Source organism: Panicum hallii, chromosome 3 (genome assembly GCF_002211085.1).
Source record: "Panicum hallii strain FIL2 chromosome 3, PHallii_v3.1, whole genome shotgun sequence".
In the NCBI taxonomy this organism is placed as follows: Eukaryota; Viridiplantae; Streptophyta; class Magnoliopsida; order Poales; family Poaceae; genus Panicum; species Panicum hallii.
In genome coordinates this window covers 8,796,992-8,821,264 of record NC_038044.1, presented here as the reverse complement: position 1 = coordinate 8,821,264, position 24,273 = coordinate 8,796,992, and the positions used below count along the sequence as shown (strand labels likewise).

The 24,273-nt window shown below is 45.4% G+C and overlaps 4 protein-coding genes across 12 annotated transcripts; 3 read left to right on the top strand and 1 right to left on the bottom strand.

Annotated features, from left to right (window-relative positions):
• Positions 1 to 156: 156 nt before the first annotated feature.
• Positions 157 to 3,210, top strand: LOC112886248 (mitochondrial ATPase complex subunit ATP10). 2 transcript variants are annotated; one of them, XM_025952076.1, is made up of 7 exons: positions 157 to 361; positions 504 to 544; positions 704 to 767; positions 868 to 1,065; positions 1,997 to 2,068; positions 2,551 to 2,711; positions 2,803 to 3,210. In XM_025952076.1, exons 1-7 carry the CDS (start codon positions 230 to 232, stop codon positions 2,918 to 2,920), a joined length of 786 nt encoding a protein of 261 aa, XP_025807861.1. In that variant the 5' UTR covers positions 157 to 229; the 3' UTR covers positions 2,921 to 3,210. The 2 variants fall into 2 exon arrangements, with proteins under 2 accessions (XP_025807861.1, XP_025807863.1); XM_025952078.1 differs by having other exon boundaries at positions 182 to 361; positions 699 to 767.
• Positions 3,211 to 3,958: 748 nt separating this feature from the next.
• LOC112885134 (zinc finger CCCH domain-containing protein 34-like) lies at positions 3,959 to 6,487 on the top strand. Its single transcript, XM_025950802.1, has 3 exons — positions 3,959 to 4,084; positions 4,276 to 4,383; positions 5,186 to 6,487. The coding sequence occupies exons 1-3, from the start codon at positions 3,986 to 3,988 to the stop codon at positions 6,485 to 6,487; spliced, it is 1,509 nt and encodes a 502-aa protein (XP_025806587.1). The 5' UTR covers positions 3,959 to 3,985.
• Positions 6,488 to 9,516: 3,029 nt separating this feature from the next.
• Positions 9,517 to 13,148, bottom strand: LOC112884769 (wall-associated receptor kinase 5-like). 8 transcript variants are annotated; one of them, XM_025950322.1, is made up of 5 exons: positions 12,816 to 13,148; positions 12,643 to 12,711; positions 11,399 to 12,551; positions 11,113 to 11,298; positions 9,517 to 11,013 (listed from the first exon to the last, which is right to left on the bottom strand). In XM_025950322.1, the coding sequence occupies exons 3-5, from the start codon at positions 12,357 to 12,359 to the stop codon at positions 9,827 to 9,829; spliced, it is 2,334 nt and encodes a 777-aa protein (XP_025806107.1). In that variant the 5' UTR covers positions 12,360 to 12,551; positions 12,643 to 12,711; positions 12,816 to 13,148; the 3' UTR covers positions 9,517 to 9,826. The 8 variants fall into 8 exon arrangements, with proteins under 8 accessions (XP_025806107.1, XP_025806106.1, XP_025806105.1 ...); XM_025950321.1 differs by having other exon boundaries at positions 12,643 to 12,733; positions 12,821 to 13,148; XM_025950320.1 differs by having other exon boundaries at positions 12,643 to 12,723; positions 12,821 to 13,148.
• Positions 13,149 to 15,207: 2,059 nt separating this feature from the next.
• On the top strand, positions 15,208 to 21,565 carry LOC112884767 (probable cellulose synthase A catalytic subunit 1 [UDP-forming]). Its single transcript, XM_025950317.1, has 14 exons — positions 15,208 to 15,580; positions 16,227 to 16,422; positions 16,633 to 16,823; positions 16,911 to 16,995; positions 17,086 to 17,275; positions 17,516 to 17,782; positions 17,885 to 18,230; positions 18,316 to 18,453; positions 18,539 to 18,664; positions 18,752 to 18,964; positions 19,045 to 19,303; positions 19,480 to 19,676; positions 19,802 to 20,152; positions 20,607 to 21,565. The coding sequence occupies exons 1-14, from the start codon at positions 15,494 to 15,496 to the stop codon at positions 21,192 to 21,194; spliced, it is 3,234 nt and encodes a 1,077-aa protein (XP_025806102.1). The 5' UTR covers positions 15,208 to 15,493; the 3' UTR covers positions 21,195 to 21,565.
• Positions 21,566 to 24,273: the final 2,708 nt, after the last annotated feature.

Sequence of the window (24,273 nt, the reverse complement as noted above, 5' to 3'; positions counted from 1 at the left end):
ATGTGGCTTCCTGGACCAGGTTCTTCTCGTGCCGAAACAACGCCCCAGCCCAAAATGATGAGAGGCCCATATGGCCATACACAATTATTAGATAGGCCCGGCCCAGATCTTTAGTTCCGCAACTCAGCCCGCGGATCAGGCTCGCGGGCCGCGGCTCCTCCCGAGTCCTGAGCCTGACCCGGTGACCCGAGTAGACTCGGCGGCGGCGGCGGCGGCGACGACGACGACGATGATGCTGAGGGCGCGGGGGGCGGCGGGTGCACTGCTCCGCCTCGCCGGCGCCACAGCCGGTGTCCAGAGTGGCGGTGCCCCTCAGCTCGCGCGCGCGGCATTCACTCGCGGCTTCCTGGATCTCCACAAGGTAGCCGCTTCGTCTCCGTCCCTCCCCCATTTCTCCGTAGCCGCTTCGTCTCCGTCTCTCCTCCATTTCTCCGCAGCTGCAGTCAATTAGAGGGTTAGAGCGAGAGAGTGACTTGTTTTTCTCGTGTTGCTGGGGTAATCAGATGGCGAACAAGGAGGCCATCGAGAAGGAGAAGGCCAGGCTGTAAGGCTCCTCTCCCCCCACCTCGTTTTACTAGCTATTCATAGTTTTCTTTTTTTGAAGAAAACTAGCTATTCATAGTTACTGCTGCAACTTCACTGCAGCACTGTGTGGAATATGGATGTAACGTGTGATGGTTTGGTTCTGATTGGTCTAGTGCAGTAAGGATGAGATGAGTAGGGGCTACTTCGCGGACATCTCCGAGATCCGCAAGAACCATGGCAAGGTATACCACCTATTAAGCTGTTTTTAGTATGGAGTAGCTTACATTTCGTTGTTGATGAGTTTGGGTGATTGGTAATCACACTGCGATCAAAATGGTTTAGATTGCAACTGCAAGTAAGGTTATCATCCCGGAGGTTGATGCTATGAAGTTTCCTGATCTGGCTGTGGAGTCCCCTTATGGTGGGGCTTTGCACCTGCCTCTTGTTGTGCCTGCTCTACAAGATGATGACGTTGAGGCTGGTGATGGTGTCATTCCTGATGCTTCATTGGTCTGCCTTTCCTTTCGTGCAAGCTCTCAGGTATTTGAATGACTGGTTAGCTGCTTTAGCTTGATAAACCTGCAGTTTACATCTGCCTGGTTTGCAACCATGGTGGTGAGCATTCCAACCGTTTGTTTTGCATTACATTTGCAAAATTATTACCTCTACATCTCCTAAGTTACTGTATACTTGCTAGATACATGTACATAGGAGATTTTGACTGGATGGTCTTGGGTTTTATTTGTATCCATGATAAATCAAGAGTTAACAAATCACTGGTCATGTTTCTATGATAGCATCTTCATCCAGGAAGCTTGGTATTGCGTACATCTATGATTAAAGTTGCATTCATGTAGCTTCCTGGCCTGGTATCTTGTCATTCATGTAGCTTCTTGGGTTTACAGAAGCTTTTATCTTGTCATTCAGGTTCAATTTCGACCAACTACTTCCCACTATGCAGGTAGAAACTTTTAGTTGCGCCTAGTCGAATATCTAGGCAAGACATGACATCCAGCTACAAGTTCTCTCACCATGGTAGTGAACAATTCAGTGTAGACTAGTGTGCCCACCAGTGCATGTTGATTGTGGATTGATGGGCTGAATGTTGATTATGGATTGATGGGCTGAATGCTGACAGTGTGCTATCCAATGTATGTGCACTTTGTTAGATGCCCCTAAAAGGGTTGCTACTTAGGTCTGCAGATGCTCAGATCTTTTTCACATTTTCTCTAATATACTTGATTTGTGGCTTTCACATTTTTTCATGCATTAGTATTTGGTGACTGATACTAAGATTTTCTTCTCCAATATGATATACATTTTTCGTTAGTGTTGCCTTGTAGTTATTTTGTTCGAAATATATAATTGATCTAGTCGTTTACATTTGCATTGACTTTATGCATTTAAAGCTTATATGCCAAGTGAATCTTAGCGATTCAACGTCTAACTGGATGTGCCTTTTGCTTAACAGAAAATGGCAGAATCATGGAGTTCACCTTTCCTGGATGCATTCAGTGCTGACAAAAACATTCATGTTTATGAGGTACCAGTACATAATGATTTTTTTGTTTGGTGTTTGATGCCAAGTACTACAAACAGTATTCAAATCAAAATAAATGAAGGAAGATATTGGATGGCGCTTGATATATTCTGTAACTATAGAAACATTTATGATCAAGCTCTTTTTGTCAATTCTCTCACCAAAATCTTCTTATGTAACACTAGCAGTAATACATTACTCAAATCAAGCTCTTTCTGTGTTACAGGTTCTGAAAATATTAAGACGCTCTAGTTTACATGATCCAATCTATAATAGTTTTGATTGTCAAATTATGGTAGTTACTTTACCTAAGCTTATTGCCAGAGCCAGCACAAATTTTTCATGCACATAATAAAATAGAATAGTGCCAATAGTTAATCTTTTGTTAATTAAGTAATCAACCTGTAAGCTTTTGAATAGTGCCGAGGAAAAAAAAACACCAAACTATTCTAAGCGAGCTGAAAGGGAAATATTTTATGTTCCAGGTCTCATTTATAGATTCTTGGTTATTATCATCGGGTCCTGTGAGACGAGCATTCCTCAAGGTGATGAGGAAATCTAACAATCCTCGCAGACATGTCGTGTATGCTTTTGGGGACCATTATGACTTCCGAAAGAAGCTTCAGATTATAAACTTTCTTACCGGGTAACCTGAATTCCTTTCCCTTTGGTAGTTTGTTAAAAGCTAAAAGTATATATTCTTGTCAATATAAGGTAGTTCAACTCTTGAACCGCAGATACATATACCTGGTCGACCGTGAAGGAAGAATAAGATGGCAAGGCTTTGGATCCGCAACAGAAGAAGAGTTGTCGTCCCTAACAGCATCTGCCTCCATTTTGTTAGATGAAAAATGAGATGGGGTTGGTACTTATTTTTCCCTTGTAACATTTGGTGGATGAAATTTTGTTTCATAGCAACTTCAAAGTGATTTCTACCTTCTCATTCGGCAAATTGAGGCATTTCTTTCACTGCTGTTAATAAGCGTGGGATGGCTGGTTTTTTGGTAACAACTACGATTGTTCGAGGATGCAGCATGGATATTCTGGTGCCAAATGATTTCCATGCCTTATGTAACAGTTTACAGGAACGCAAATCCTAACTTCTGTGGTTAATAAGACTGCTGACCTGATTACGGGTTTTGATATTTTTGTACAAGAAGTTACATGTGGAAGATATGGCAAGTCTCTTTTGTTTGGCTCCTTTTATTCCGAGGGAGGATTTGATTGCCCTGGAACGTGCATAGTTAAAGAAGACGATGCACCGGCTTTTGATAAGTTTTCACATGATTCCGTACCTAATTTTTTTTTATGCTCGAGATTGGCTAAGTTTCCGAGATTCGTAGAATTTCAAGCATATGGTTACGGCAAACAAATTTCTCCCTCAGTTGATTCTTTAATAAAAAATAAAACGGAAATTTTCATTAGTTTTGCATTACAGTATTTAAACATAGTATTTGCACAAACGCTCATATATAGGGGCTCATACACCCCTAGGATAAACTATAAACGCACAGAGCCAAGCATCCGAAGTTTTGCATTACGTTATGACAATAAAAGTAGAACTATGCAAAGTTGAGTAAGAAGAGTCAAGAGTGTAGTTTGAAATATGATGACAGAAAAAATGTCCTTTTGTGAAACTTGATTCTTAAAGGGTTTTGTTAGTTCTTCCAATCTTAATGTGATCTCATGAAATTTACTCTTAATTTCACAAAAGAAGAGACAAAAAAATAAAAGAAGATGAACAGCACTCTCCTCGTAAAAATCTTCTGTAAATCACGACCTCTTGAGGGGCCTAAATGCAATTCTCGAAGAAATCAACAACTGGCTAGTTGATGGCAGTTCATTGATCGAAAACCCCAAAGCCGTCGATACCGGCGCCGCCTCCCCATTTCCGGCACCACCCCGCTGCCGAGTGAAGCAATGGTGGACAAGGCGGCGGGAGATGGGGACGACCCGAGGTGGAGGCGGAGCAGCACCGATTGCGTCTCCTTCCTCGCCTCCCGCTTCGCCTGCACCAAGGTAGTACCCTACTCCCTAGCTACCAAACCCTTCGGCGGCAAAGCCCCAGTCCGGCGCCGCCATTTCTAGGGGTTTTGCGTTTCGGCACCGGCAAGCGGCTGTCGGAGCCACCGTGGAGACCCATTGGTTGGTTTTGGTGGTTGATCAGATTCTTGTTTTCTCTCTGTGTGTGTTTGGGGTTTTGATTGCAGGGGGCGAATTGCGAGTTCCGGCACTGCGAGGGCGCGCGTTTCAGCCCGAGCTGCTGGTACTGGTTCCAAGGCAACTGCGTCAATCCGAGCTGCACCTTCCGCCACCCCGTGAGTGATCGGAGCCTGGCCGCTGAGTTAAATTCCTTGGATGATACGCTGTGTTGGTATGCTTGCTGTGTACCATGAGTAGAGAATGCGCTCAGGTTGGGTACTCGATAGTTGATAATGACGGATGCAATTGTCAAGCTTGTGCTGTTATAGCTTTGGCGACTTCATTTGTGGAGACCCTTTGAAAAAACTTGCATTGTTGAGAGGTGTTGTAAGAAAGATGAGATGGCAGTACTCTGGGCCAATGGACTGACTGTGAGCGACTTATTAAGAACATTTGCAGTGTTGGTACATTGGTCCAGAGGGCTTGTTGGTTGGAGTGATGAAGTCGATTGCATACAGACAGCCCATTAGACTGCACTCAATTGCATAGAGGCAGCCCATTCGGCTACTGCTAATGGACTTTCTAACAACATTGGGTTCTACTTGCCCGTGTTGGTTAGAGTCGACAGTAATTTCCTGAAAAAATGGGTTGTTTGTATGGTAACATTGACCACTTCCATGTTATTGTTCTGTCTCTTGTGCTATGGGCATGTGGCGTTGCTGATGTGTGTAAATGAGTTCAGGGATGGAGAGGGCAGTACATTTGATCCAGTGGTTGAATTTGTTTGTGTTCATCAATTCATTTCCTGATGTAAAGATAAGAGGCCGCCATGCTATTTGGTATTTCTGCCTGTAACATAGATAGCGCTCATTTGTTTGTTAACTTGTTCATAACTATTGATTGAAGTAACTTACATTCTTCACTCTCTACTTTATGCCTGTACAGTGCTTGTTATCTCATTTCACCCTTATCTTGCAGCCATTGGAAAGCTTGAACCATACCAAACTCTTGGCAGATCCACTTCCATCATATTCTTCTGCTTCTGTCAAGGCAGCTAGTCCTTGTTACTTCTACTACAACTCATACTGTAAGAAGGGTGGCAATTGCCCCTTTCTACATGAGCCTCCAACTTTTAACAATGTTGTTGGAACTTGTTCTGGAGCCACCACTTCTAACATTGCTGTACATGGAATTACTGCTGTAGAAGAGAAGATTGAATCATCGAAATATGCTCTTGCTAATCCTTATCAAGGCAGCCCTGAACACATAAAGAAACACCACTCGAAAGGAGTTTCAGAGTCAAGCAGCCCCGTATTTAATGGAGCTACTTCAAATGCACCTGAAACATCAGCTGACACAGTTGGATACATGAAAAGCTCCACGCCGTCTGATCGCAGTTCAGGAGATTCAGGAATGGAACATGCAGAACAATACGAATCACGTGATTCCTCCCCTGGATTTGATGTGCTTGTGGATGATGGACTCCTGGACGAGATTGATCTTGAGCATCAATTGGCACAGGAAAGAGACACTGAGGTGCTTAATGTGAAACATTATATTGGAGACCCAACTGTTTGTGCTCTGGATTATCATGATGCAGAGTACCAGGAACAAGGACTTAGTGTCTTTGAACGTGGCTGTTATCTTAATTATCTTGAAGGAGTTCAAGGGCATGATTGTTTTACCACTTTAGGACATATACCACATAGTAGATTAGATATTGTAAAGTCCAATTCTGAAGAACATGGCAAAAGATTCTTCGACCCAAGAAGTTTAATGTGCTCGTGTGCTGACTTTGATCATCAGAGCACTCAGATTGGACACATATCAAAGCAAAGACCTGAGAGGAGAAGAATTGCAAAGGGCAAGAATGGTCGCACTAAGAGATGTCGTATTCAAGAACCCAGGAATGGTTCTGAGGAGATTGAGCAAAGACCAACTCATCACATGCAAAATTCGTTGATGGGAGATTGTTCTCGTTCTCTTGTCTGTGCAACCTTCAGAGGACAGAAGAAGAAAAGTAGAAGAAGGCAACAACATGCTCGATCTGCTAGATCATCAAACTATACTAATGCAATTGCAAATCACCTTAATAATCCTGAAGATTTTAAGGGTCCAAAGTCCCTTGCCCAGATAAAAGAAGAAAAGTGTAGATCCAGGTCAAGTATTAGTCATCCTACTGTTCACGTGGCTCACAGGAGATCGTCCTCAAATGATTTTGAGGGGCCCAAATCTCTGAGTGAGCTTCTAAAGGCCAAGGGTAGGACTCCTGCTGGTTAAGGAATCATTCTGTAGCAAGTGTATATGGTGACCTTGGTCAGAATGATGCCAGTGAAAGCTAGTTTTTGCTATCATAACAATCAACTTGGAAGTACTTTTGTGAACGAGCATGGAAAATGTTGATTTCCTGCAATCTCTGGACAAAGTGTTAAGAAGACGGTGAGTGTGACTGTGAGGAGGATGAAGGGACCAGTATTCAGGACTTACTTTTGCTTACTGCCGTGATTGGTTAATGGCATTAACCCACTTGTTTACTTATTGTTGCTCTTAACTGTAAAATGGTGCTTTCTGGAGATGAACTTCTTTTGCGCTGTTGGATACCATCCAATGGATGTGGAACAGTCATCAATGTTCTTTATGTAGTTCGCTCAGTTATATGACATCAGCTTATTTACAAGCAAGAGCGAACATTTCTACCTTTGTCCCTTCTGCTATGAATTAAGATAGTTTATGAACTTATCGTCTTCGTAAGTTGATTAATTGATTTTGCATGGATGGAATTATTAACTAGCATGTGCATTGTTTATATGATGGGAACCAATGTAGTGATGCTAAATCAATTATTTATTTATTTTATCCTCAGCTCACTGCAAGTTATACTCAGTCTTTTGTCAAATTTTCTTCACCATTTATTTGTGGGTAGTTATTTTGTTAAACAAAATTGTGCACATGGATGTTTGCTGCTTCTACTGCCTTTGATGTTAATATACTACAGATTAAACTATGTTCAGTAGCTAACCGAAGGGGGGTGTTTCAACTAGTACCACTTGTTTAAGCACGGCGAAGAAGATAGTGGCCCCCATTTCCTTTTCGTCCGTGGCTTGATGTCAATGTTTTGTGCATACAATCCCCCTAAATCTGACCTAAGACCTCCCAACTTGTCACCATCATCTGACTCATACTGAAATTTGTTATAGTTACACTTCCTTTGTATGCAACTATGCATGTACATTATTGGTTTCGCAACACATCATTTCCTCCCCACTGCAGTCCTTACTATAACCTACAGGACTTCCTAGGTTGACACACACCCACACGCAGAGAGATAGAGAGGGGAGGGGGGGGGGGGGGGGGTTGATGGCAGAGCTGCAGAGATCTTCGCAAACATTTAGGAGGTCTGGTTCATCAGGTTTGGTCTGGGACCAGAACCAGAGGGGCCATGGGGCAACTGGGGATACAGGGGAGGACAGCTTAGAGGTCAAGGAGCTAAGGCACTCCCGAAGTGTTGGCTCCATTGGAATGCTGCAGCAGAGTCGGAGTGGTGATGGCAAAGAGCACAACAGGTTCAACGATGACAACCAGGCTTTCCGTACTCGACATGTCCCGCCTGCTCTGGATCCACCTTCACCCAAGGTCTCAAGCTGCATGTTCTGCGGGATTTTCAGGAAGGAAGAGCCCTCACGCACATCCAAACCCAATCCCAGAAGGTACTAGGTGTTATATAAATTTGAGACCTTGTCAGGGTAGAGTAAAGTTCAACTGCATCATTAAGTGTGTTCTTGTTTTGTTAGAGTTGTTGTTTGAATGGGTCTGTGTGTCTTGTGGTGTGCTGCTGTTCCATTTCCTGTTTATATTTGATACTCAGGCCCTGATAACGGCTACTTGTTACTATATCTGTTCTATCTAGTACATGATACTCACTTCTAGCTGTAGTGTATTTGTTGATACACTTGTACATGGAGTATAATGTTTCATTTCAAGGCTACTACTGATTGCTGATTGTGAACCCTGTAAATGACCCTAGTCTTAAAGTTAAACATCATACAAATTACAAATTAGCTGCACCATGAGTTCACTTTTCTCACAGAAGAAACCCATTGTAGACATGTAGTCCATTATGTAATTGTTTTCCTGATGATTTGTTAAATATAATGCTTTAATTTTCTGTCTTTTGAAATATGGCTGCTAGGTTGAGTGCTACTTTTTTTAAAATGCCACAAGCAAATAATACTGTTAGATACACTAACTATGAAGGCACCACTGACCATGCAGAAGCTTTCTATCTTTGATGCACTGATAGGAAGCTTGAAGGTATCAGCTATTGTTTAAATAATTATCACTGTGTCGATGACTTTGTACGAAACAAATTGTAGTCAACTTTCATTGTTTTGTCTTTTTTACCTTATCGTGTCTAATTGCTTCTAAATAGCGATACTAACTCTTGTCAGTTTCTATGGTCCAAGTATTTAACCGAAGTTGCAATGCCATCATTTGATGTAAGCCATTTTCTCTATGGACCATCCCGTTCAGGGCATTAGTTTTTTATTTAAGAATCACTGAGCTATGTTTCAGAGACAACGATGCACACATGCAAGGTTCCTAATAACATGGGCTTGCTCCTTTGATCTCCGTATTCTGTGCTGTTTAAACTTCTGATTTTGGGATCTTTCATTTATCCATATAGAAAAAAGCCTTGTTGTGTCCATGGAATTCTATTTCTGTAAGGCCCCGTTTGGAAAGAATTGAATTTCCATTCTAATAATCATAATTTAGACACAAATCTATTAAACTAATATGATTATATACGGAATATATTTATAAACTATTGTTAGCCATATGAGGGAGATATTTATGTGCTATATTTCTACTACAGAGGAGTGAGCCAAATAGCGTGCCATAAATTATGGAATTGAAATATAGTTTGGTGGTGTATAGAATCAATTTCTATCTCCTATCCTATGAATTTAGGATAGGTTTATATCTAAACTTTGGAAAGTGGTGGGATGTCAAATTCTAAATCAAATAGTCTATTTTATTAAGTAGATTTCAATTTCTTCAAAATAAGAGGATCTAAACGGCCCCTAATAGGATTGAACTAAACCTGGCGATGTTGGAAGCATTTGAACATGGGTTGCGAGGGTTTGGTAAAGCAGGTTATCTAGGCTATACTGAAGTTCCATATATATGACGTGTAGGTCACGTGCCTCTGTGAGCACTGGTTCATACAGGCATACAGCAACCAATATTTACCCACAGGCAAACTGGAAGTGATTGGAATGGGATAAAAGTCAAATAATCAACAAAAAAAATTCCTGTGATATCACGTTCAGATATGATCTTTGCTTCCTTATCTGAAAGGGGAAAAAACGGCAGGCAGGTGGTTGAAAGGCCCAAAGTTCATCAGCAGAGTGCCAGCAAGGGGAGAGATATATACATTCCCTACATTTTTAGGCTAGGTATTAGTTGGACAAATATACATCTGACGTACAGGTCTGAACCTCAGAAGCTTGTATCAAAAGACATGAAAAGCACAATACAAACATGTACCCTGCTCATTAGTTACAAGGTCATGGCTAAGATGTACGCTAAAATTTCCATCTATACACAAAGTAACTCGTGTTACCGTGGGAAGTCCATGGATAGCAAGATCTCCCTTTCCATACTGAACCGCCTGCTCCCATCAGTACTGCCGCTTTTCTGCCCAGCTGAAAGAATGTTCACGATGTGTTCCTCGGTTCTTGGATCGTTTCCGATGTTGGTTGACGCATTTTGTAGCACCTCAAGTCTCATCTCGACTTGCTTCATCGTGGGCCTATCTTCCCCGCTTGGGCTTATGCACATTGCTGCGACCTCTGCCACTTCTCTGGCATCTTCATCCCCTTCCTTGGTGACTTGAGGGTCTAGTATCTCAGAGAGCTTGTCTTGGTTCTGTAGCAAGAGAAACTGTTCCACTAGACTGCAACCTGACGGTGACATGTAAATATGCGGTTTCTCCCTTGTTAACAGCTCCAGTAGCATGACACCGAAGCTATACACGTCACTCTTCTCAGTGAGCTGTCTCGTGTTGTAGCACTCTGGATCTAGATATCCAAAAGTTCCTTGAATGGCAGTTGTTACTCTAGTCTGATCAATAGGGATGCCTCGAGAAGCTCCAAAGTCTGACACTTTGGCTGTTAAATTATCATCAAGTAGGATGTTAGTGGCCTTGATATCTCTGTGAATTATTGACATAGAAGCAGCTGAGTGTAGATACGCAAGAGATCGCGCAACTTCAAGAGCAATTCTCAGTCGTTCCCTCCATGGCAATGATAGTGAAGAACAAACATGAAGATGCTCGTAAAGAGTTCCATTTGAAATGAACTCATAGACTAACAGTGGAACTTCTGTCTCCAGACAGCATCCGAAGAGTTTTACCACATTCCTGTGGTTTATTTGAGAAAGAATGGCTACCTCATTGATGAAATTGTCGGTTTCACTTTGGATTGCTCGCATCGACCTCTTAATGGCAACGACACGCTGGTCAGACAATATGCCTTTGTAGACGGTGCCATGGCCTCCTTTGCCGATCTTTCGGTCCTCATCGAACGTATTCGTTGCCTTTTCTAGCTCTTCTAGGCTGAAGATCATCCTTTCAGCAATGTCCTTGTCTACTAGCTGTTGCAACAATAACCCACGGTTTTTCCTGAAGAAAAAATCTCTCAACTGTTTGGCCTTTTGGGCTCTTAGCTTTCGCCTTAAGAGAATAGCAGAAAAAGTCAGAAGCAGAAGGCATGCGCCACTGCCAAACCCTGTAGCAACAGCTAATCCTGGAACAAATATAAATTCAAATAAGATTTAAGTAATGCTTTCATCAGAAGGTAACATAGCAACAGTTGAAGCTACAGTTTAATGGGAGATCTTGTTACCTGAAAATTTTTCTGCGGCTTTGATGCATCCATGTGGTTTCTGGGGGTTGCCTGAGGTGCCGCGTGGACAGATGCAATTGTAAGATCCATCCGTGTTAATACAGTGGCCGAAGCATTCGTATTTATCTGGATCTGTGCACTCATCAATATCTGTTGCAGTGCAAACCACAGATGTGAAGCATGCTCCTGTGAGAGTTAGCATACTGAAAGTGGAACTCATTTTTTCTTTCTTTTTTTGGTGATGAAGTGAAACTGGAAAGTAACTTATGAACGATAAGTTGCATACCTTGGCACCCATTTGGTATGTAAGGGTTGCCCTCATAGCCATTACTGCAGCGGCATATGTACCCTGATGATTCGCCAGTCCAGTGATCATGGCAGTAACTATTGGAGCTGCGGCACCCAAAATCACTTGAGCTCCAAGCATCGGCACAAGACAAGTTGCTGAAATTCCACTTAACAACAGCCATGGTCTGCACCGGCCCAGCAGAGCTAGATATGTCCCATGATGTGACTAGACCATCTGAGACTGCCTTCTGCAACAACATAGAATGGTTGTCTTTATCCCACCACTCGTTCTCCACCATGACCAAGGTAGCGTTGAACGGCTGCCCTTGCCTGGCCAAGTCATTACTTGCAGTGTAAGAGGCAAGCTCAATTGAATACATGTTGCCTGCTCCTGGCATGGATGCCTCACAGCAGCCAACACCAGAGCACAAGCCATCGGTGGCTACCACAGGACGTCCACGCAGGCACGATGATGTACACCTAACGACCGTGTCGTTTACATGTGGCAGGCTGACAAGAAACTCGAACCCACAGCCCATGATGACAAAGTTGTTCCAAAACGGGGATACTGTGAAGATGCTTTCATCAAGGGGGATCCCCCAGGTCATATTATACCTATTGCTCCCAGTCAGACTGACAATACCATTATCAACGTAGAGCTTCCCATGATGCAGAGATATGTCGAGCACCTCAGCTCTGGTATTATCCAACTCCAAAAAGAGCTTAGGTGGGTTGTAGGTCTCGTTGCAGGTGAGCTTGAACCCCTGGCGGTAGCACCCGGCACCGACACCGAACGGGTAAGGTACCCTGACCTCTCCGCACTTGCTAATGCAACCAGGCAATGCTAGGTTGGTGTCTGCGAGGAGAACTGGTGTGATGGACTGAAGCTGCAGCAGGTGCAGCGCTGCTATGGCTACCACACGCATCCTATGATTTTGATGAATGACGCAGAGAGCCATATTCAGCTCGTGAGGCCAATCACATATATATATGTGAAGGGCATGATGATGCCACCATGTGGATGCGGATAAAGAAAAGTACTTTGACCCCAGAACTCAGATAATTCTTGACTGGTTTAAGGGATAGAGAATCCATTCAAATGGTGTGTGCACTGGAATTTCAACCTTGCTCTGCCATTTTTAAATGCACGCCTGTGATACGACAGTATGTCCATGTCAGCGAATGAGAGAAGTAACCTTAAATTGATGAAAATGCAAGGAGACAAGTTTGAATGAAACTTACTCTGACGCACCTTCTCCCAGTATCTGGGTATTTGTTTAGCTGGAACTTAGGTGACCACCTCGGAATACCCTGCCGTTCAAACTAGTGAAACCTCAGAGGCATAGCGACAAACAGGTGAGAGACATCAGAGACTAAGACAGAGTATCAAGCAAGCGATGCAGCGAGCAAATTACTGAACTGAGGTCTGAGCCTCTGAGGTGCGGCAGCTCACTCCATGGCTCCGGCGCGCACGCGTTCTCCTGGACGTTGGCGGGGCCTCGCCGTCGGCACCGAGCATGTCGGGACAGTGACAGGGTCCTAGCGGGACGGCCAGAAAACGCGACGACATCGCGGGCGTCGGCGCACCCAGGCCATTTCCGGTCCCCGGCTCCAAGGGAGAGCGGAGGGTACCCGACCTGGCAGCGGCATCGCCAGGACGGCGACGCCTGCCGCCTCCGCCTCCGCCCCACGCCTGACGCAAAATCCTCTTCTTTGCTTGCGTCAGGAGAGACGGGAGGAGAGCTGGTGGGCTGGGCCGTCATAGATTCCTGGGCCCTTTCCCTTCTTCTCTCCCCCTCGAATTTACCCTTACGTTTTTCTTTATAACAATTTACCCTTACGTTTCATTATTTATTTGAGGAAACGAAACTCACAAGTTCAGAAATTTTCGTTAAATCATGAGAAATTGAATTAAAAATCATTTAAAATACAGGTTTACAGTTGGACTAGAAATAAACTGGCCCATCCCTATGAATTGCCCTTCGTCAACAGCCTGAGGTTGATCCCTGGTCCAGCACATGTTTACAATTGAGAGCACATCACCCTCTCCCTCTGAACATGTCTGTGGCTGCCGGAATTCTTGAGCATTGTGATTGTGGCGTCTCTGTGCTTTCTTTGTTTTGTTTTCGGTTCCTCTGTCGCCATGCCATGTCGGTCGAGACTCCAGAGACAGACAGCTCTGGGGGCCTCTGCAGCTCTGCTCTGTCATCTGAATATTCCCTCACGTTCCATTCTCCAATTAAAATCTCGCCGTGGCACGGGCACATGTGACCAGCAAGGCGCAGGGTCGTTAGATTAATTGTTTAATGGTGGTTGATGCCGCTCCAAATCCAGCGAAGCATCCACGGATCTGCACACAGTCACACACACTAACCTGATGCTTAAGCTTCACTAAGCTGAACGGTAATGAAAGAGCTGCTCCACGTCAGGCTCGTCAGCTACGGTAACTCCCTGCTCTCTGTCATTTTGGATTTTTGGTGAGGTGTGACTTTCACTGGAAGAGCTTCGATTCTTCGAAGAGACTACTATTCATGGGGCATGACTCATGACAGCATACCTTTTAGTACACATCCTGACTCCACATGAAATTTAGCAGCAAATACTAAACTTTGCCAACGGTCGATCGGTAGCATCAGTTTTCCTTTTCTTTTTCATGAGCTTGGGTGCCATAGCAAACAAGTAACAATCAGACAGTACCGTCACGACAGCACCACGGAGTGTCCCGTCAAACCCAATCACAGAAAGAAAGAGAGCAGCAATAAAAAAGGAGGTCACCGACGGCCGGGAAAGCTGCGCCCCAACCGCCATTATTGGGACAGGAACGGATTACCGGACAAGTTTAATGCAAAGCGCGAGCCGGCAAGTTGACAATGCTCCTAGTAGTATGCTCGAGTGGCAACAGCTGAACAGCAGCGCTGCACTGTCTGCAGCTCAGTCACAGACACGGAAGGGGCGGCGATTTCCCAGAAAGCCCCTCCGGCTTCCTGCTTCACGTGTCCCTTCGGCTTCACACAGACAGGAGTGCTGCGTTTGCTTCTTGGAGCGAACATGCTTGCTACTCACTGTAGGAATTTGTACCTTGCAGATCTTTTTATTGTCGGTGGATGAAACGAAAAAGGGTGGGATGAGTGTTGTCAGCCAGGAGTGTTTGGTAGTCTAGGCATTTCCAATGGCGTAGAGATCTAATCAGTTCAAAGGGAGAGGACAAAACCAGTGATGCTCCTCAACCTAGAAAAAAAAAGATAAGTCACTGTCAAGAGATGATTCCCTATGTGCCTCCTCCAATTCAGTTTCATTGGTTTCCTATGCAGAGGTGTAGTCATGACTCATACTGGCTTCAGAAATGGAACAAAGAAAATCTTTTTTTTTCTTTTGAAAAATCTATAGCCTTCATATGAAATATGAGAATTACAGACAAACTGTAAAAATAAATTATGATTCGTTTCCTATCATGTACTTTCTTTAAAATTGTGGCCGTGGCCAGGGGACACTGAGCCGGTGCTTTGACCATAAATCGATCACCAGTGACAAAATCAAGCCTGTGATGTGATTTCCACCGTGACCTCTCTCCATCTACCAATCACACACCCATGATCAGGCGGCTGATGCCAGCTCACACGGAACACGCATGGTGCACATGGCCGTTTCCTCTCCCTTTTGCCAATAAAAGAAAAAAAATCCCCTCAAAAAATAATAACAATCACCGGCAGGTAGGAGGGCAATTCGGTCCACCGACGAGAGGCCCCCCTCGAGGAGCAATAAATCACCGGCAGGTCGGAGGGCAATTCGGTCCACCGACGAGGGGCGCCGACACATCGACCCGCTGCAGCCGGTGGGAGAGGAGGCTCCCCACCAACTCAACTAAAACTAACCCAGCGAGCGGGGGTGGTATGTAACAGAAGGTGTGGAGAGGAAGGAAGCAGAGGAGGCGGCAGCAGCAGCAGCAGCACTGCGGCATTGCAGCGAGCGGGGGAGGGGCTCTGGGCATGGTGGTGGCCGCCGCCGCCGCTCGGATCTAGAGGAGGCCGATCGGTCTCCGCCCGCGCCTCGTTCGCTGTCGGTGAAGCGGTGTCGGTGAGGGGGAGCGCCCGAGATGGCGGCCAACAAGGGGATGGTGGCGGGCTCGCACAAGCGCAACGAGTTCGTCATGATCCAGCACGACGGCGACGCGCCCGCCGCGGTACGTGCGCCCTCCCTCCTTCGGGTTCTGTTTCTGACGGCTCATGCCGTGCGGCGTGCGCGTGTCGGTGGATCTGGGTCTCGCCGCGTTGGTTGAGGTGTGACGCTCGGGGTTCGCCCCAATTGCGTCTGGTGCTGCGAGTCGTTTCACCTGCTCATTGCGGCGATGCTTCCGTAGCCACTAGATCACAGCTTGTCCTCCCTGCAATTTCAGAATTGTTCGAGCGCGATGGGCAATCGGGCTTCACATGGCAAATTGCCGATTGGGTAGTGCCATAGCGGTCGAGGTTCACTGCATCAGAGATCTAGCGAAATGCAGCCTCGTTTTGTCTAGATCCTGTGTTTACCCAGTAATTCGTGTGCTTCGATAGTTCCACCGACGATGAATTAGATCCTTGTTTGGCCTGCTGCAACGTGCCTTAGTGACCGCAACACCATGGAATTAGTTTGTCTCCTCTGAATTGCTGCCACCCTTACGGGCATCTGGTTCTTAGCCTCGACTTGAAGCCGAGAATACAGTTGATCACCGGCTGATTTTCAGTCTGTGGTGGCTCCTGGGTGGAGTGCCTGAGAGACTGCTGTGCATTTTTAACACGTGTATTTCTGTTTGGATGTGTGCTGACTGTATTGTTCTCTTACGAATGCAGGCTAAGCCGGCGAAAAGTGTGAATGGGCAGGTCTGCCAGATTTGTGGCGACACTGTTGGTGTTTCAGCCACTGGTGATGTCTTTGTTGCCTGCAATGAGTGTGCCTTCCCTGTCTGCCGCCCTTGCTATGAGTATGAGCGCAAGGAGGGGAACCAGTGCTGCCCTCAGTGCAAGACTAGATACAAGAGACAGAAAGGTTGGTTTCCACTTCTTTGAGTGTTCGTATAACTTATATGATAATACTATCGGGGTGTCCACATCATCTGCTTACTTTATGCGAACAAAAAGGTTGCAGTGTAGTGGACATTCCTTATGATGTTGGCAACCAAGATTAAACCTTCTTATCCATTTCATTCTCAGCAACAACAATTGACGAATTCTTCTTACTATCTTGGATAAAATTCAGGTTGCCCTCGAGTTCAGGGTGATGAGGAGGAAGAAGATGTTGATGACATTGACAATGAATTCAACTATGAGCAAGGCAATGGGAAAGGCCCAGGGTGGCAGCTGCATGGTCAAGGAGATGATGCTGATCTTTCTTCATCTGCTCGCCATGAGCCGCATCATCGAATTCCCCGCTTGACAAGTGGGCAGCAGGTATAACATATGCCATTATGTTCATTTATCAATGTTAATCTATGGATATGTGCTCTTACAACTAACATACTGATAAAATTTCTTCAGATGTCTGGAGAGATCCCTGATGCTTCCCCTGACCGTCATTCTATCCGCAGTCCAACATCAAGCTATGTTGATCCAAGCGTCCCAGGTATTCTGTCATACATTATAAATCACTACTTTTGCAGATTTATCTGCATATTAGTTGGGAAGCATTAATGTTTCTTTGCTATGGTTTCAGTTCCTGTGAGGATTGTGGACCCCTCGAAGGACTTGAATTCCTATGGGCTTAATAGTGTTGACTGGAAGGAAAGAGTTGAGAGCTGGAGGGTTAAACAGGATAAAAATATGATGCAAGTGACTAATAAATATCCAGAAGCTAGAGGAGGAGACATGGAGGGAACTGGCTCAAATGGTGAAGATATGCAAATGTATAAACTGCCTTCCTTTGCCTATGTTATTATACTTCCTATAGTGCATTAGATTTAGGTTTGCATGATATAAGTTCACATTGCATACTGGAACTTGGATTTCTTTGGGATGAATTAGCAGGGGGTATGTTATACAAGCTTACACTGAAGAGGACTCACAGGGGCATTAAAGTGCCATTCATGTTTATTGTAGATTTTGCTTCAAAATAACTGAGGTATCTGTAATTTTCTTTGTGGCAGGGTTGATGATGCACGGCTACCTCTGAGCCGTGTTGTGCCAATTCCCTCAAACCAGCTCAACCTTTACCGGATAGTGATCATTCTCCGTCTTATCATCCTGTGCTTCTTCTTCCAGTATCGTGTCACTCATCCAGTGCGTGATGCTTATGGATTGTGGCTAGTATCTGTTATCTGTGAGGTTTGGTTTGCCTTGTCTTGGCTTCTTGATCAGTTCCCAAAATGGCATCCAATCAACCGTGAGACATACCTTGACAGGCTTGCATTGAGGTAAGCTGTGACATTGGTGCACATTTCTTCAAGATTTTGGGTACTGAAATGCTCCTTGTGTTGACATTTTGTGTGTTGATATGCCTAATTCTAATGTTGCAGGTATGATAGAGAGGGAGAGCCATCACAGCTGGCTCCCATTGATGTCTTTGTCAGTACAGTGGACCCATTGAAGGAACCTCCATTGATCACAGCCAATACTGTTTTGTCCATTCTTGCTGTGGATTATCCTGTTGACAAAGTGTCATGCTATGTTTCTGATGATGGTTCAGCTATGTTGACTTTTGAGGCTCTTTCAGAAACTGCGGAATTTGCTAGAAAGTGGGTTCCCTTCTGCAAAAAACACAACATTGAACCGAGAGCTCCTGAATTTTACTTTGCTCAAAAAATAGATTACCTAAAGGACAAAATCCAACCTTCATTTGTTAAGGAAAGGCGAGCAATGAAGGTAAGCTATATATCTCATAGTTACACTACTGTACTGTTGCTGCACCTTTTGCTTAGGTTATAACTTTGGGTATGCTTTTTTTCAGAGAGAGTACGAAGAATTCAAAGTAAGAATCAATGCCCTTGTTGCCAAAGCACAGAAAGTGCCTGAAGAGGGTTGGACCATGGCTGATGGAACTGCTTGGCCTGGGAATAATACAAGGGATCATCCTGGCATGATTCAGGTGCCCTTTACTTAAATGAAGCCATTTCTTTAAAAAAAATGAATGAAACTTGGATCTAATTGAACTTGCTCTATTTGGAAATCAGGTGTTCCTGGGGCACAGTGGTGGGCTTGACACTGATGGAAATGAGTTACCGCGCCTTGTCTATGTCTCTCGTGAAAAGAGACCAGGCTTCCAGCATCACAAGAAGGCTGGTGCAATGAATGCACTGGTATGTTTAGGTTCCGTGAATTCACTTCTGCACCATGCACTGTATTCTATATTCTGTACTAATTATACCCCTTTTGCTGGTGGGCAGATTCGTGTATCTGCTGTGCTAACAAATGGTGCCTATCTTCTCAATGTGGATTGTGACCATTATTTCAACAGCAGCAAAGCTCTTAGAGAAGCAATGTGCTTCATGATGGATCCTGCACTAGGAAGAAAAACTTGTTATGTACAGTTTCCACAAAGATTCGATGGCATTGACTTGCATGATCGATATGCTAATCGCAACATAGTTTTCTTTGATGTAAGTCTGACAGAGTGGTGGTGCCTCTGTTAACCATTCAAACCAAAATTTCATAGCTCACATGATATTTGTTTTTGCAGATCAACATGAAAGGTCTAGATGGCATCCAGGGTCCAGTTTATGTGGGAACAGGATGCTGTTTCAATAGGCAGGCTTTGTACGGCTATGATCCAGTATTGACCGAAGCTGATCTGGAACCTAACATTGTTGTTAAGAGCTGCTGTGGTAGAAGGAAGAAAAAGAACAAGAGTTACATGGATAGCCAAAGCCGTATTATGAAGAGAACAGAATCTTCAGCTCCCATCTTCAACATGGAAGACATCGAAGAGGGTATTGAAGGTGCTTGCTTGCTCTTATGCATTTCTTTTATCCTTAGAGATCTGAGAATAATAATTGCTTATATTGCATATCAAACATGCTTCCCTTGGTCTGATTTTGAACCATAAAAGAACAAAAGAATGTTAACTACTCAAGTTGCCTACCTCCTACTGATCTTACTTTTGGAATCCTATTAGGTTATGAGGATGAAAGGTCAGTGCTTATGTCCCAGAGGAAATTGGAGAAACGCTTTGGTCAGTCTCCAATTTTCATTGCATCCACCTTTATGACTCAAGGCGGCATACCACCTTCAACAAACCCAGCATCTCTACTAAAGGAAGCTATTCATGTCATCAGCTGCGGGTATGAGGACAAAACTGAATGGGGCAAAGAGGTTAGTGTGGCAAGCAAAGTTTCCCTCTTTCTTTTGTTTATAGAGTTGTTTAACTTTGTATTGTGGCATGGAATCTCTTTTCCCATTCCAGGACTCAGAACATGATGTTCCTTTTTATGTTTCAGATTGGCTGGATTTACGGTTCAGTTACTGAAGATATTTTGACTGGGTTTAAAATGCACGCAAGAGGCTGGCAGTCAATCTACTGCATGCCACCAAGGCCTTGTTTCAAGGGTTCTGCACCAATCAATCTTTCTGATCGTCTTAATCAGGTGCTCCGTTGGGCTCTTGGGTCAGTTGAAATTCTGCTTAGCAGACATTGTCCTATCTGGTATGGCTACAATGGGCGGTTGAAGCTTCTGGAGAGGCTGGCTTACATCAACACCATTGTTTATCCAATCACATCAATTCCACTTATAGCCTATTGTGTGCTTCCTGCTATCTGTCTCCTTACCAATAAATTTATCATTCCTGAGGTTAGTCACAAGATATCCTCTTGACTTCCTTGCTCTGTTCAATATTTTTAGGTATCATTTCTGTTGCTTTTTTTATCATATTACTGCTCTAACCTGTATAACTGTTATCACATTGAACTAACAAATAGTACAAGTGCGCAACATTTAACCATAACTAGTACTTCCTCTGTCCTTAAATATATGACATTTAGGACAAGCTAATTAGTCAACATCACGTACTTAAGAACGGATGGAGTACTTGTTTCCCCTTGGCATTTTTCTTCTTACTCAGTAGTCAATTATTTTAAAGTACTACACTTGTTGGGTTGATGAATGCAACCAAACAACGTTTTTGTGCTGTCATAAGTTCAAGTTCAGCAGATCTTTTTTTTTTTGCTAAATTGTGCAGAAACCATTTCCATTGAGTATCATATGGTTAACTTTCTAATGTCCATATATTTTTTGTGATGTGCAGATTAGTAATTATGCTGGGATGTTCTTTATTCTTCTCTTTGCCTCCATTTTTGCCACTGGTATATTGGAGCTCAGATGGAGTGGTGTTGGCATTGAAGATTGGTGGAGAAATGAGCAGTTTTGGGTTATTGGTGGCACCTCTGCCCATCTCTTCGCCGTGTTCCAGGGTCTGCTGAAAGTGTTGGCTGGGATTGATACCAACTTCACAGTTACCTCAAAGGCATCTGATGAAGATGGCGACTTTGCTGAGCTTTATGTGTTCAAGTGGACCAGTTTGCTCATCCCGCCAACCACTGTCCTTGTCATTAACCTGGTAGGAATGGTGGCAGGCATTTCGTATGCCATTAACAGCGGCTACCAATCCTGGGGTCCACTTTTTGGAAAGCTGTTCTTCTCAATCTGGGTGATCCTCCATCTATACCCCTTCCTCAAGGGTCTCATGGGCAGGCAAAACCGCACGCCAACCATTGTCATTGTCTGGTCCATTCTCCTTGCGTCTATCTTCTCCCTGTTGTGGGTGAAGATCGACCCTTTCATCTCCCCAACACAGAGGGCTGTTGCTTTGGGGCAATGCGGCGTGAACTGTTGATCATGACTAGACCCCTCTTGGAAGAGGCTCAATCAGGATCTACCCCCTCGTGTTGATACCTGAGGAGGCTAGGTGGGAATTTTTTGTTGTAGATGAAGATGGATTGCATCTAAATTATGCCCCTGTTTATTAGCTTCTTCAGTGCCGGTGGCTCCTGTTGCGGACTAAAAGAAAATGTGAAGCCTCCTGGCAGCGCCAGCCAGCAGCGTAAATTGTGAATTTTGCGTTTGGTACACGTGGTGTTTATTGTTTTAGAGTAAATTATCATTTGTTTGAGGGGACACTGTTCACACGAACTATACATTCTTTGGTTTGTGAGCAAACACTGTAATCTCTTATAGCACAACTATATAAGGAAGCTGTTGCATGAACTCTCATGTGTTCCTTGTGCCCGGGAATATGGGATTGTCATCTGCTGGCTACAGTGTATGTTGGCTGATGGTGATTGCAATCTGTAATGCTTTAAAGACATGGAGGGATCTATCTCCTGCGGTCTCTCTGGTTGGTATTCAGAATCACATGGCAGCACAGCCAAAGAACTGCTGCTAGAGCGCCAGCTTGTTTTCTGTTGGTAGTATGCTCGAGCACACTGTATGCACACTAGTTAACATGAAGCTGTAGTAGTTAACTAGTGCTTACCAGTAAGTATAGGCTATTTTATGACACCACTATGGCAATGACTTCACAGCGCGTTCGAGGATCCCCTTCATCCAGCATGGGTTGCTCGTCCGGCGTTATTTAAGGAGTGGATGCGTCCTGGACTGGAGATGCGCATGTATGGTTGTTGGCCTGTGAGAGCACTGCGCGGAATGCATCCTCGATGAAGGAACCGGCGACGCAAACCAAACGATCTAATCGATAAGCTTCGGATTCTGGATCGGGTGATTCGTTAATGCAAATCAAACACGATAACTTGTGCACGCTTGTGGCCTCGCGTAACATTACATAAAGGGAGAGAGACTGGATGCTGTGGTGGTCATGGCCAGATCACAGGCATGATTCGTGAATGGAAACTTCGGCCGCGCCGGCAGTCAGTCACCAAAAGGCACCCGACACCGAGACGCCGCCGCGTGACATGCACCCTGTAGTCCGTATCAGGCGTGCGCCCCTTGCGCCTGCCTGAGAGAGGGAGGGAGGGGGGCGGCGGGCCGCAGAGGGGATTGATGGATGACGACGGCCGCCGCGCCGAGGTCGCTTTACGCAGGAGCAGCCGGTGCTGGATACCCTATCCGTCGCCTGCAAACCGACACGCCTGGAGCTGGATATCCTATCCCCGGGCCTCCTGCAGGTGATATCTACTATCTCGCGCCCCCCCGTGCGGAAGCTTCGTTTTCCTCTCGCGATCAAGGCGCACCGGGTGTCACTGCCTCGTTCAATTGGACACCTTGTCGGTACTAGCTCGACCGATCCGCGGGCTTGGGACACTACGCCTCTGCTCTACTTTCCGTTTTCAGCCGACGCGGTGTCCGAAAGGGAGGGGGATTTGATTGATCGACGAGAGGACGACGGCCGCCGGCGATGTTAACAAATAATCCGAAAACAAGATCAAACACGAGACACGATTTTACGTGAAAAGCTTTTATGGGAAAAACACGGGTACCACCGCGATCTTTACCATCTTTACTATAAATAAGTTACAACGCAGGGATCTTCACCGCGATCGTCAACGCTTACCATACGGCTTATGTATATATAAAGCGGATTGAACTGAACTACACAAACATGGAAACAGATCCGCTAATCACGTAACCTAGACCGGGGTCCTCTACACACGTTATAATTCGGAATTCGGATGATATTCAACAGGCGATAAGCGATACGCGCAGAAGCCGGCCGGATAGCAGCCTACGGAGACACGGCGACGATCGCCAGCCTCTAGCTAGCTACCTGGTGAATGATATCTCACGCCCGTAGTGTGCGTACGACGTGACGCCGACCTGCCGGAGTGGCCGCTGGGGAGACCCGAGGCGAGGGAGCTTCCATTTGACAACCCTCTGCAAGATTTTTTTTTTTGGAACCGCTCTGCGAGATATTTTATAGAACCGCTAAATTTTGGGCTCGGCAAAAGCAAAATCTTCCTCGCCGCGGCCGCCTCATCGACTTCTGATTCTGGCTCGCCTTACCCTCCTAGCCGAGCGGCACCTCCCCCTCGTCCCGGCTACCCTCCCGCCGGCAGCCGCGCGGCTCGGTTGCTGATGCCCCCTCCAGCGTGGCAGCGTCCTGCTCGTAGCCTCGCCTCGCCTTTCTCGACGGCCGCACAGACCTCGCGGCGCTGAGGCTGCCGTTTGATTCCATTCCACGCAGTAGTAGGTGCCGTTCCCAAACTTGATGGTGCCCGTCTCGCCGGAGGACGGCGGCGGACCTCGAAGTTTGATGGCACGGCTCTGCGCAATGCAAATCCTCCTACTCCCCGTGCCGCTGTGGCGTTCCGCGTGCATTGGGACGTGCGTAATGCTTCACAGTGTACTGGCGAGTGGCGACCAGGGAGGATTAATCCGCATCGATGTTTTTCTCTGTTAAGCTGGCATCCACAGCGAAACCTGTGTATCTAACCTCTTATTCGCTTTCCATAAAAGCTGGGTGAACCCTGTTTCTAAAAAAAAAATCCGCATCGACACCGGAGAGTGATCTGTAGCAATGACGAGTCAGGGAGATGCTGCTGGTGCCGGAGCAGAAGGATTCGAGGTTGATGGGCGTGCGTTGGTGTTGCGGAGTGCATTGGCAGCAGCTGTTGCTAGGCATTTGGGATTATTGCTCTGCATCGGCAACCCCCGGATGATGCGGCAGAGAATGATTTGGGGGCAATTCAGAAACCAGATAGATGATGCTGGAGTTAGATCAGGCCTTTTGCTATGTTGTGCCTTTGGCTCCATTGCAGAACAGGAGATCTCTACAACTAAAAAAACTCAACTGGCAACAAAAATTTCGTTGGTACATCGCCGCTGCCAAAACCGTCGTCCCAGCCAAAAAAGTCCACGCGCCATCGGATTAGTTTCGTCCTGCGATCCCTTGCGTCCCGTGGTCCGTGTTCCCTTATGTCGTGCGTTCTGCAGCTGCCCTTTTTCCCTTGCGTCGTGCC

Bases quoted from the DNA above. Each gene is read 5' to 3' on its own strand.
- LOC112886248 (XM_025952076.1), top strand. From the start codon at position 230: ATGATGCTGAGGGCGCGGGGGGCGGCGGGTGCACTGCTCCGCCTCGCC. The intron at 768-867 runs GTATACCACCTA...AAAATGGTTTAG, and splicing joins TCCGCAAGAACCATGGCAAG to ATTGCAACTGCAAGTAAGGT. The intron at 1,066-1,996 runs GTATTTGAATGA...TTTGCTTAACAG, and splicing joins CCTTTCGTGCAAGCTCTCAG to AAAATGGCAGAATCATGGAG.
- LOC112885134 (XM_025950802.1), top strand. From the start codon at position 3,986: ATGGTGGACAAGGCGGCGGGAGATGGGGACGACCCGAGGTGGAGGCGG. The intron at 4,085-4,275 runs GTAGTACCCTAC...TTTTGATTGCAG, and splicing joins CCCGCTTCGCCTGCACCAAG to GGGGCGAATTGCGAGTTCCG. The intron at 4,384-5,185 runs GTGAGTGATCGG...CTTATCTTGCAG, and splicing joins GCTGCACCTTCCGCCACCCC to CCATTGGAAAGCTTGAACCA.
- LOC112884769 (XM_025950322.1), bottom strand. From the start codon at position 12,359: ATGGCTCTCTGCGTCATTCATCAAAATCATAGGATGCGTGTGGTAGCC. The intron at 11,299-11,398 runs GTATGCAACTTA...TAACTCTCACAG, and splicing joins CATACCAAATGGGTGCCAAG to GAGCATGCTTCACATCTGTG. The intron at 11,014-11,112 runs GTAACAAGATCT...TATTTGTTCCAG, and splicing joins AGCCGCAGAAAAATTTTCAG to GATTAGCTGTTGCTACAGGG.
- LOC112884767 (XM_025950317.1), top strand. From the start codon at position 15,494: ATGGCGGCCAACAAGGGGATGGTGGCGGGCTCGCACAAGCGCAACGAG. The intron at 18,665-18,751 runs GTATGTTTAGGT...GCTGGTGGGCAG, and splicing joins CTGGTGCAATGAATGCACTG to ATTCGTGTATCTGCTGTGCT. The intron at 20,153-20,606 runs GTTAGTCACAAG...TGTGATGTGCAG, and splicing joins ATAAATTTATCATTCCTGAG to ATTAGTAATTATGCTGGGAT.